Source organism: Mustela nigripes, chromosome 1 (genome assembly GCF_022355385.1).
Source record: "Mustela nigripes isolate SB6536 chromosome 1, MUSNIG.SB6536, whole genome shotgun sequence".
NCBI classification, from domain to species: Eukaryota; Metazoa; Chordata; class Mammalia; order Carnivora; family Mustelidae; genus Mustela; species Mustela nigripes.
In genome coordinates this window covers 152,565,870-152,578,079 of record NC_081557.1, presented here as the reverse complement: position 1 = coordinate 152,578,079, position 12,210 = coordinate 152,565,870, and the positions used below count along the sequence as shown (strand labels likewise).

The window sequence follows — 12,210 nt, the reverse complement described above, 5'->3', positions numbered from 1 at the left end:
TACTTGGTATGGCATCTAACTTGGGTGCTGGGATTTTTTAAATGCTCTTACAGTAGACAAAATAAGGTCTTCAAAGATGTCCGTGTTCTTTCCCAGAGGTTGTGGCTATGTTAGATTACACGACAAAGAGGAGCTAATGAAAATGGAATTAAAGTTGTAATCTATTGACCTTAAAATAAGGAGGTTAGCTTGGATTATCTGGGTGGGCCCAATGTAATCACCAGGGTCCTTTATCTGAAGAAGAGGGAATGCAGAAAAATCACGGTGAGAGTGTTGTGACCCGAGGAAGATTTCACCAGCCATTGCTGGCTTTGAAAAAGCGGGGCTATGAGTCAAGGAATGGAGGTGGGTGCTAGAAGGGGTAAAGACGAAAAAATGGTGCAACACCCCTATGCATCCCCTACCCGGCTGTCCGGAAGCCTCCAGAAAGGAACTCAGCCCTGCTGACACCTTGATTTTAGCCCTGTGAGACCTGAATCAAACTTCTGACCACCAGAACTGTAAGATAATACATTTGTGTTGTTTGAAACCACAAGTTTGTGGTAATACATTACAGTGGCCATCACAAATCAAGATGGCTCCCCAGGGGATTCTCATGTATCACAAAGTTTGGGAATCACTGCTCTCATCCTAGAGAGTCCCCTTTGTGGAGCTGGTTCTACAACTGGAAAGAAAGACTGATTTACCACAGGAAGACTATCTCGTTACCTGGGACGTTCTTCTTGCGCAGGGCCAGCTGCCCTTCACTGTTGCTTCCCCAGCCAAACGAAGCCCCTGAGAGAGACAGGGCGAAGCTGTGCGCCCCACCTGCAGCCACCTGAGTGAGGGGGATGCCGTCCAGGAACTGCACCCTCTGCGGGCTGGCTTGGGAGGGGCACTCCTTCCCCAGGCCCAGCTGCCCGTGGCTGTTACTTCCCCAGGCAAACAGCCGGCCATCTACAAAGAGAAAGCAGAGAAATTGAGAACTGCCAACACACTGGAATACCAAATTCAAGTAGAAACTGCCACACTTATTCTACAAGTCTTTAATAACTACAACAGGGATAAAGGAGGTTAGAGTATTCTCACTAAGAGCAACGAGGATGGTCAAGAACACCTTCAAAAGCCCCTTCCAACAATACCTACTCCTCTTCTCCCTCCAGTTGAGAACAACTCTGTTCCTTCAGCTGCTCAGACCAGAAATTTTGAAATCATCCTCGACTCCCTTCTTTCTTTTACACCCTTCACCGTAGCAAATCCTAAAGTCTCTACCTTTAAAGTGTGTCGAAACTGACCACTTTTCACCTCTCCACGGTTAACTACCTTAGCCACCAAGACTCTGTTACATTTCTCCCGGATGTTTACAACAGCCCCTTGCTAGGCTCCCCGTGTCCATATTTGTCTGTTTTCCAAAGCAGCCAGAGTGCTCTTAAAAAAAAAAAAAAAAAAAAAAGATAGAACCCTTCAGGAATTTGCTATCTTGCTCAATTAAAGGCTAATTCTCACCACAGCTCACAAGCCCTGGGTCATAGTGTTCCCTAGGACACATCTCAGACCTTTATCTCTCCCTTGCACAGACCTTTCCAGAGACCCTGCTGTTTCTGAACATACTGCTGAGTCTGTTGCTACCTCATTGCCTTTGCATCTAGATCATACCTCTGGATCATGGCCTTAGCATCACGTCTTCCTCCGTCCCTTCTTTTGGTCTCTGGTCATGGTGTAAGTGATAGTCTCCCTAACATCATTTATAAAAGAGAAAGATTCCTTCCCTCCACTCCAGTACCTTCTCCCATCCCCTTACCTGGCCTCACTTTCCTTCCTACCCTTATCGCTGTTATATGACATAATTATTTGTCTATATGTGTAAGGTTCACCTTCCCTACACACCGTCCAGCATATAAGCTCCATGAAAGCACAGTCTTAGGTGTGTTCACAGCTGTATCCTCTTTGCTGGAGACATAGGCACTTAAAAAATACTTGTGGAATGACTCTATGGAAGAAAAAGACCATCAACATTTTACGTTGAATTTGACCAAAGATGGATAACTTACATGAGGTAAAAAAAAAAAAAAAAATCAAATCTTCTAATGCTTCATTGTTTACCCGGAAAAATGCTAATAAAGCTCAGATTTTTATATTATTATATCTAATTTTTCTTTTTTAACTCTTCTAAAGTTATTTCTACCACTGAAAAGCATTTCTGGGGCACTTGGTGGTTCAGAGGGTTAAGCGTCTGCCTTTGGCTCAAGTCATGATCCCAGGGTTTGGGATCCCAAGCCCCGTGTCAGGCCCCGTGTCAGGCTCTGTGTCAGGCCCTCTGCTTGGCGGGGAGCCCGCTTCTCCCTCTCCTACTGCTCCCTTGCTTGTGCTCTCTTACCCGTCAAATAAATAAAATCTTAAAAAAGAAAGAAAGAAAGAATTTCTGAGGGCCCACTGCACAATGTCAAACTCATATGAAGGTCTATGAGAACTCACAGTTCACCACAGCAAATGTACTGGGTACATGGGTTCCACACAGCCCTCAGTCCAGACCAGTATAAAGCCAAATCAATACCCTGGGGAAACACTTCAAGCTGTTTCAATAATGAAGAAGAAGGAAAGGAAGGAAGAAAGAAAGACTAATCCTTCTTGTACCCCTGCTATCGGCCATTGGTGGTACAGGATATATTGTGTTCCTTCTTTCACTGAATCTTCTAAACCCCCCATATGATAGGCATCAGTTCTCCTACAGATGAGAAAGATCAAACCTCTGGAAATGGTAGGAAGGAATTCTCCAAGAGCCACAGGATTATACTTGGGTTCATGGCCTTCATGGTACCATGGTTAACTGCTTAGGGTTGAGAAGTAAACAGATTCAGGTTCAAATTCCACTCCTATTTCTTAGTGTGTGACTTGAGGCAAATCACAAAAAGTCTCTGAGTCCAATTTCCCATTTCTACAATGAGGGTACCAATGATGTGCAGCATCTGTGTTTGTTAAGTGATTTCATGAGATTCCAGACATAAAGCATCTCCCATAGTAGCTGGCGCACAGAAGGCAACCAGGCAATGTCTGGAGCCCCTGTGGTGCAGCTGCCATTATGCATATGACATCACCTGGGGCATATGCAAATGTCACATGTCTCTGGAAGACACTCACAATATGCCACCCCAAAATACGCCATTCTGACATAAGGGTTATTGTGAGCTGAAGGCAACTGAGAATCCACAAATGTGGGAAAAGTTCTCTGCCCTCCTCTTATCCACCCAAGTGCAAGGTATATATTTCCCATTTGAAGGTGTCCTCTTCTCCTGCACCCAGGATGGGGCAGGGACCCATCACCAGAGATGGACAGTCTGCCTTAACATGAGTCCTCACAAATAACCCTAAATAAAATAACTCTTATCTTCTATTAGTTTCTCCCATGTATACCTCCCATGTATTTCCCTACAATCGGTCATCCTGCAAAGCCCAAGTCCTTCCCTCATTAAAATGGTTCATAAGCCCCTAAGTCTAAACACTTCTTGAGTTTCACCTCTTTTCTGTAAACTTCCATGCACTAAAATAATAAAACTGGTATGTCTTTTCTCTTGTCAATCTATCTTTTGTCACTTAAATGTGCAGACTCCCAGGTACTGAACCAAAGAGGATAGGAGAGGGCACCTGGGTGACTCAGTGGGTTAAAGCCTCTGCCTTCGGCTCAGGTCGTGATCCCAGGGTCATGGGATTGAGCCCCGCATCGGGCTCTCTGCTCAGCGGGGAGCCTGCTTCCTCCTCTCTCTCTCTGCCTGCCTCTCTGCCTACTTGTGCTGCCAAATAAATAAATAAATAAATAATCTTCTTTAAAAAAAAAAAAAAAAGAGGATGGATAGGAGAAAAGTTTTTCTTCTGCAATACTTTCTATTGGAACCTTTTAACTGACGCTGGACAAAGGATGGGGCTACTAGTAGAAAAACATGTGAAGTCATAATTTTAATATCTTGACTCTTCTTTCTTTGATCTAAGTAAAAAAGACAAATAGACCTTAGTCTACCTGAGTTTGCTGGTGTATATAACCATTCAGCATACAGGGCAAAGTTCCAGCTAAAACTACTACTAAATTCTGTGACAGTCAGATCAGGTCATGTGAACCGAGATGACCCTTTATGGCATTTATATGAATTAGGCACTACTTAGAGTATAGCATGAACAAAGAGAATAGGGGAAAAAATGAAGAACAATACAGCTTATGAAATCTAAAGAGTTAATAAAACTTCTAGGGGTGCCTGGGTGGCTCAGTGGGTTAAGTCACTGCGTTCCAGTCGGGTCATAGTTTCAGGGTCCTGGGATCAAGCCCCACACTGGGCTCTTTGCTCAGCAGGGAACCTGCTTCCCCCTCTGTCTCTGCCTGTCTCTCTGCCTACTTGTGATCTCTGTCAAATAAATAAATAAAATCTTAAAAAAAAAAAAAACCAACAAACTTCTAAATGCATTAAAATGAGCCCCAGTACATTAAAAATCAACAGGCATCATTCATATTCAAAAAAATTACTTTGTGGGGCATCTGGGTGGCTCAGTCACTAAGCATTAAGCTTCTGCCTTTGGCTCAGGTCATGATCCCAGAGTCCTGGGATCCAGACTCAAATCAGGCTCCCTGCTAGGCAGGAAGCCTGCTTCTCCCCCTCCGACTCCCCCTACTTGTGTTCCCTCTCTCACTGTGTCTCTCTCTGTCAAATAAATAAAATCTTTAAAAAAAAATTACTTTGCAATGACACTTAGAAGATCCAAAAACCCTTTTATTTTTTTTTTACCTTCTGATAATGCCAGGGAGTGGTGGTGTCCACAGGAAACTTGTATAATTTTTATATCAGTCAGAGTTTTTATCTTCCTGTAAGAAAAATGATACAAAATTTATTAATCTTTCTTTAGAGTGGCTCACCAAATGAACTACAGATATTAAAACAATCCCAGGTAAGATATTTGGTTTAGGGAAATAACTTTCTCTTCCTTTCTTTTCTTTTTAAACTGGGCTATTTTAATGTTTTTTACAATAGGATAAATGGGTCTCTGGATGACGGCAGATATGTAATTCCAAACGTAATTCCAGCCCTGCATTGGGTTCCCTACTTGACAGGGAGTCTGCTTCTCCCTCTGACCCTCTCACTTCTCATGCTCTCTCTCTCTCTCTCAAATAAATAAATAATTAAATAAATTTAATCTTGGGGGAAAAAAGGTACAACCAGAGTCCAAACAGTTGTGATATAGAAGTGATATTTATTAGATTTTAAATGCAGTATATAATGTGCTAACTTTTATTCTGTACTTATTGGCTTAAAAGAAAAGTTTCTTCATGCACATATGACACAGGGCTTTAGAATTTATAGAACACTGTTATTTATATCACCTGATTTAAACCCTATGCAATAAAGAAATCATTAGGTTGAATCCTACTAAACTGCCATTTTTGTGGATCAAAAACATAACTATCTGCAATTTCATATGGCTGAACCTAACAGAACTCAGAGCTCTGGTTTGGTCTAGGGAATCACGTTATAGATATCATGTTGTAGAACTAGACTCAAAACCTTCGTCTTTTCATTCCAAGTTCAATGCTTGTCCCCCAAAGCCATACACTTTCTTATACAGTTAAAAACCAGAGAAGTAACAAAAAGTAACTTCCAAGTATTAAAAATTATACTTTTAAAAATTCTTTAACAGGGCACCTGGATGGCTCAGTGGGTTAAGCCTCTGCCTTGGGTCAGGTCATGATCTCAGGGTCCTGGGATGGAGCCCCCGCATCAGTCTCTCTACTCAGCAGGGAGCTTTGCTTCCCCCTCTCTCTCTGCCTGCCTCTCTGCCTACTTGTGATCTATGTCTGTCAAATAAATAAATACAATCTTTCACCAAAAAGAAAAAAAAATTCTTAAACATATAATTCATGAACACACAATTCAGACTGCTTGTCGTATCATTTGTCCTAGAAAGGTGTTTGTGAGGAAATGATTCTCCCCCAATCTTACTACACAAAATATTAGGATCCAGTGGCTTAAGACAGAACAAAAAGGTCATGTTGGGAGGAAAACTCTTCCTCTTCCAGATTGGATCCAGTCGAAAGAAAACGGGGGGACATGCAAATTAACTGACAATAGACAGATTAACAGGAGAAAAAAACAAGGCTTATTTACATGTACACAGGGGAGCTCCCAGTAATGGAAAATCTGTGGAATCACTTAAAATATATCAACAGCCAAAGGAAGGGATTTAGGACTTCAGTAGGAGAGTATGGAAGGTTCCATAGGTTTTTTTAATCTTGATTGGGCAATCTGTCTTCACAGCAACTGAAATCAAAAGAAACTCGCTCCAAGCTATTAACAGCAGCTTTTTTTTCAAGGAGATCCTGCTTTAGTCAGAAAGGAAGTTCAGATAAGGTTTCTTTCTGTATCTTCTGTGTAATGCTTTTACTTTAAAATAATACTTATTTTATTGATATTTTATGTTTACTTTATATATTTTATTTATTTATTTATTTATTTATTTATTTATTTGCTGGGAGGGTCCCCCCAGTTATTTCCAATACATAAGATGTAGATCAAAGGGTCACAGGTTCTCATTTCAAATACCCTGCCCTCCTCCTTCATAGGACTCTAATTAAGCAAGAGTTGGTGTTGGAGGTTTTTTCCTGCCTCTCTCTCACTATACTATAATCACTGAGGCTAGGGACTGTGTTTGTCATAGTCATCTTTGTACCCGGACATCTTGCATAGTGCCTCGCCCATGAAACTGAAAAATAACAGATGAATGAATGACTGAATGGAAATACTTACCTAGGTATAAGATTTATTTCATTAAATTCTCCAATTCCCAGCTGCCCTTCAGAACCAGCCCCCCATGCAAAGACCCTTCCTTTGTAACAGACAGCAAGAGAGTGTTCCTTTCCACAGCTCACGAGATCAACACGTAGAGTTTCCAATGCCGGTATTCGTTCTTCAGGAACAAAAACAAAACAAAACACCTCAGAAGATTATTAATTTAACAAGAAGTTTAAGACAACAAGTTTACTTTCTCCAAAAAGTCCTTTCCAATGGACTTTTAAATCAAGACCTGATAATCACACTTAAAATGTGAAGGAAAAAAGCTCAATGTATGTTACACTGTCTGTGTGGGAATATGGTTGCCATTCAAAATGATGAGTTTTATGGAGGAGGGGAACTTGTAGGGACTATGAGGCTTGGCCTAAGATTTCTCTATGATGATGGTAGTAAAACAAAGGGAGACAGAGAATAGATGTCTCTTCCAACTTCCCAGCCCTGAACAGTGAGAATAGTGAGTCCCTTCTCAGGAAGAAGTGAGCAGGGAGCCTTCCCCATGAATGTGAGAGGCAGAAGCCAGATCCTCTCACAAAGAGGAATGCAGTAATACGCCCTTAATGGGTCAAAGGTGCCCACAAATGAAAACCTGGTCATTACAGCATGATTCTTACAAGTTAATCTAAACTGCTTTCCCAAAGTGTTTGTCTCTGAATTATAAGAGGTTTCGAGTTAAGTATATCACTACTAGAAAAGTTTTTGCTAATACTTCAGTTTTCTTTTTTTAAAACTTTGTGATCCTATCCTTTTCAATGATTTATTTTCAAACTATGGGATAATAAGAAATATCCCAAAGAGTCACACACTCATGAAGGTAGAGACTAGTACCACATTCCTGGGGAACAATAAGGCATCAGGTATCATGTTGCCTCTCATCTTCACCTAAAGAATCAGGTTATGCCATCCCGAAATATACCACTTTGACAGAATGATGATTTTGTGCTGAAGGCAACTGAAACTCAACAGATGCAGGAAGAGTTCTCTGCCCTCCCTCTAGACACCTAAAAGTAGGGCATAAATTTCCCTTGTAAAGGTATCCTTCCTTTCCTACACCAGAAAGAGAAGAGGAACTCTTACCACCGGAGCTGGCACTAGTCTCCCCCATTTATTTCCAGTCATTTCCCCACAACGAATTATCTTTTGAAGCTCAAACTCCCTTTTCTTTGCTAAAATGCAATATAAGTCCTTGAATTTAACCACTTTTGAGTTTCCTTTTTTTTCTGTGAACTCCTGTGCACATAAAATATTAATAAAATTGTATATATTTTTCCTTAATCTTTGTCTACTTAGTTTGCAGGCCTTCAGAAAAAGAACAGGGTAGAGGAGAAGTTTTTCCTCCCAGACACAATGCTTGGTATTTATTTTGAGTAAGTAGTCATAAATTTGGTCAAATAATGGCAATCACAGCATTATTTATAGCAGTCCCTAATGAGGAGAAAACCTAATGTCCATCAAAGAAGAAGAATTAACTTGTATTGTCAAAGCCTGGATGTTTTACAACAACTTAAAATGTGTTTTCAAAAAATACATAATAAAAAAGCAGTATGTTCATGATATCATGTTTCATAAGAGCGTAGTTTATAGAGCTGTATAGGTACCGCGTATACAAAACTATATAATGACATACTTTTATAAAAGTAACTACAGAATAGAGCAAAAAAGCAAATACATCAAAATATTATAGTTGTCTTTGGGTAGTGGAATTATAGGCAATTTCTTTCCCTGTGTTTCTATAATAATTAGTAATGGTAAAAATGCTATTATACTTTTTTTTTTTTTATTTTATTAAAAGATGCCCTGGGGTATTTCTGAGTTAGGGATGTTCCACCCAGAAACCACGTTTGGAAGTTCCCTCCAGTCCGGAGAGACTCGCCCTGGCAGGGATTGGTCTAGAAAGGCTCCGTGGGAGGGACCACGCTGTCCCGTTAGGTTCCGCTCTCAGTTACGCTTTTAAGAGGAACTGGAAACCGAAACAAAGCGCGGTTCTGGAAAACGAAACTAACGAAGTTGGGCGCAGGCAGCGTAGAGCATCGTTTGGTCGTCTCGTGGGGCCCAGAGACACGGGACTCCCAGCACCCCCACTACCTGGCCCCCCGCCCCGCACCTTTGCCCGGCACTCACTTGGCTGCTCCTGGCGCTGCACGTCCCTCCGCCCCAGCTGGCCGTGGCTGTTGTCCCCGAAAGAGTGCAGTTCGCCGTTGCTCAGCAGCAGCAGGGAGTGGCGCTCCCCGGAGGCCGCCTGTCGCAGCTCCGCACCGCCACGGCCAGCCGGCCTCCGGCGCAGAGGTCCTGGGCGGTTGGTGTTCCAGCAGAGGTACATCGCGCTCCCGCACGCCGCGCCTACGCCTACGCGCTCTCAGAGGCTAGTGACGGCTGAGTGCTGGTTTGCGGAAACCGGAAAGCCAGGTGGACCGGCCCGACTTAACCTAGAGGCCAACTCCCACCACAACGCCCCCGCCCTGGCACCCTTAGTCATCCTGACGTCCCGGCCAATGGCTTTTGGAGCTCAAACGTGAGCACCCAGTGCTGAGGAGCGCTGAGGGATTCCAGAGGAAGACTCCTGCGTTCTCTTACATACTAGCTAAGCAGCTCCCGAGCTGTGTGACTTGGGGCTAGTTTCCTAACGAAGCTGTGCCACATCGATGACACGTGGACAGTAAATCTACCTTTAGGGTAATTCAACAGGTAATGCATAATGCTAGAATAATGCTTGGAGTGCTTAGAGTGCTTAGCAAAAGCATCTGAGTGCCTACCCTTTTTTCCTAGGCTGTTTTGGGCAGTGGAAAAGCAAAGTCCTCTTGGGACTAACACTGTCCTATTTATAAAGGGGTAAATACTTAGTATAATGTCAAGTGGCAACAGTACAGTAAAGTAGTAGAGGGTGGGGGCAAAAGGAACTTTGGGGTTTTAAAAAAGATTTTACTTATTAAAAACAAAGATTTCATTTATTTATTTGAGAGAGAGAGAAAGAGAACAAAATCAGGAGACAAGGGCAGAGGGAGAGGGAGAAGCAGGCTCCCCATTGAGTAAGGAGCCCCAGGTGGGGCTGGATTCCAGGACCCCAGGATCATGACTTGAGCAGAAGATGGAGACTTAACAGACTGAACCACCCAAGTGCCCCAGGAACTTGTTTGTTTTGTTTTTAATAAGATTTCAGGGAACACTTCCCAGATGAAGTGATATTTGAGCAGAGTCCAGGGGACATGGAAAAGGATGGTATGTGTCACGCTCATATCTAAAGGCTGAAGGTGAAGGAGAGCAGTTGGAAGCTTTTGAATGGAGAAGTGACGTGATCGGACTTCAGTTTTATTTTATTTTTTTAAAGATTTTATATATTTGACAGACAAGATCACAAGCATGCAGAGAGGCAGGCAGAGAGAGAGGAAGGGAAGCAGGCTCCCTGCTGAGCAGAGAGCCCACCGTGGGACTCAATCCCGGGATCACGACCCGAGCCGAAGGCAGAGGCTTTAACCCACTGAGCCACCCAGGCACCCCGGACTTCAGTTTTAAAAGACTCATTCTAGTTATGGTAACATAGTAGAAAATGGAAGCAGAAACGCCAGTTAGGAGAGGCTGCTGGAAGAGGCCAGGTCTGAAGGTTGACCTTGGGGCTAAGGCAACACCCTGGAAGGGAGGAGAGAACAAATAATCACATTCAGATGTTTTGAAGGAGTCCACAGGTTTGCTGACAGGTTGGAAGTAGGCAGAAAGAAAGAAAGGGATTAGGATTATTCCAAGGTTGGCCTGAGCAACTGGGTGAATGGTGGTTCCCTTTCCTGGGATGGGGAACCCTGAAGGAGCCTGCAGGTTGGGGCTGGTGGATCAGGAGTCCAGTCTGGTAATAACTGTAAAATGCTTGTTTATATAAGGAGGCGATAAGACCAACCACTTTGGAGCTGTGCAGAGAAGTCAAGGGAGAGTCCTAAAATTGGGAGTCCTCAGTGTAGAAATGAGCAATCAGTTATCAGATGGCTCAATGAGATCACTCAGTGCGGGGTGAATGTGACTAGCACAAAACAGAGGACTTATCTGGGGAGAAAAACCAGGAAGGGTGGTGTGTACTAAGCAGGTAAAGGAAAAGGAAATGATAACCTCTGTCAACTGCTTGTTGGGCAAGATCTAGATTGAGTGTTAGTCTTTAGGTTTGGCAAAAATAGGTCATTGGGGACTATGACAATGTTAGCCACCATTGGCACTACTGTTTTATTTTTATTATTTAGCACATCCATTCATGTACTCTCCGCTCCACTCTTCTTACTACTACATTTTAAGTTCTCTATAGACAGGGATAAATGTTCTTTTGTGGTTGTTGTTGCAAGACTGCCTGGCACATGACAGATGCTAACAAATATGTATTAGACAAAAGGATTTATGAGTGGTAAGTAAACGAATAGCATTCAGACTTCAGGTTCTATTTCAGTATGTACTCTATATAACCTTTTTCTGAATAGTAATTTCCTCAATATTTATTTCCCTCATGCACAAATGATAAGAGTTTGGGACCATCAGCATAAGACACTAAGCCCTCATATTAAGTCTGTCTGTCTTTCTTTCTTCCTTTTTTTTTTTTTTTAAGAGAGGGGGAGGAGGGGCAACAGAGAGAGAAAGAATCTTTTTTCTCCTTTTTGAAAGATTTATTCATTTATTTATTGAGAGAGAGAGCACACACACATGTGAATGGGGGGTAGGGCCGAGGAAGAGGGAGAGAGAGAGAGAATCCCAGACTCCCTACTGAGCACAGAGCCTGAAATGGATGGAGCTCTATCCCATGACCTGAGCCCAAATCACAAGTCAGATGCTTAAGCCTGTGAGCCACCCAAGAGCCCCATATTAAATATTTCTTTAAAACAAAGCAACTGGAGAGCTAACATATAAATGTATGGTGTCCCCACTACCTAGCATAGTGTCTGATCCATAAAAAGAACTCATAAAAGAACTGGCTGGCTCAGCTGGTTAGGCAGCTGACTCTTGATTTTGGCTAGGCTCATGGTCTCCGGGTCCTGGAATTGAATCATCTGTTGAGCTCTGTGCTCAGTGGGGGTCTGCTTCAGGATTTTCTCTCTCCCTCTGCCCCTCTTCCTGCTTGCACATGCTCTCTCTCTAGAATAAATATTTTAAAAATTAAAAATTAAAAAAAAAGAACTCAATGACTGTGAGATAAGTGAATAAAATACAAATTAAAGAAGTCGATCAGGGACGCCTGGGTGGCTCAGTTGGTTAAGCAGCTGCCTTCGGTTCGGGTCACGATCCCAGCATCCTGGGATCGAGTCCCACATCGGGCTCCTTGCTCGGCAGGGAGCCTGCTTCTGCCTCTGCCTCTGCCTGCCATTCTGTCTGCCTGTGCTCGCTCTCTCCCCCTCTCTCTTTCTGATAAATAAATAAAATCTTTAAAAAAAAAAAAAAAAGA

General features: G+C 42.7%; 1 protein-coding gene across 4 annotated transcripts in view; it reads right to left on the bottom strand.

Moving 5' to 3' along the window:
- HERC6 (HECT and RLD domain containing E3 ubiquitin protein ligase family member 6) overlaps positions 1–9,392 on the bottom strand; it is a 61,623-nt gene extending 52,231 nt beyond the window's left edge. For 3 of the 4 annotated variants that reach the window (XM_059375782.1, XM_059375798.1, XM_059375791.1), the window contains exons 1-4: positions 8,925–9,391; positions 6,762–6,921; positions 4,749–4,825; positions 709–936 (exon numbers count right to left, since the gene is read on the bottom strand). In XM_059375782.1, the coding sequence (XP_059231765.1) occupies positions 709–936; positions 4,749–4,825; positions 6,762–6,921; positions 8,925–9,123 (664 nt within the window). In that variant the 5' untranslated portion in view covers positions 9,124–9,391. Of the gene's footprint in view, positions 1–708; positions 937–4,748; positions 4,826–6,761; positions 6,922–8,924 lie in introns of all 4 variants that reach the window. The other variant, XR_009399585.1, reaches the window with a different exon arrangement.
- Between the last annotated feature and the right edge of the window lie 2,818 nt (positions 9,393–12,210).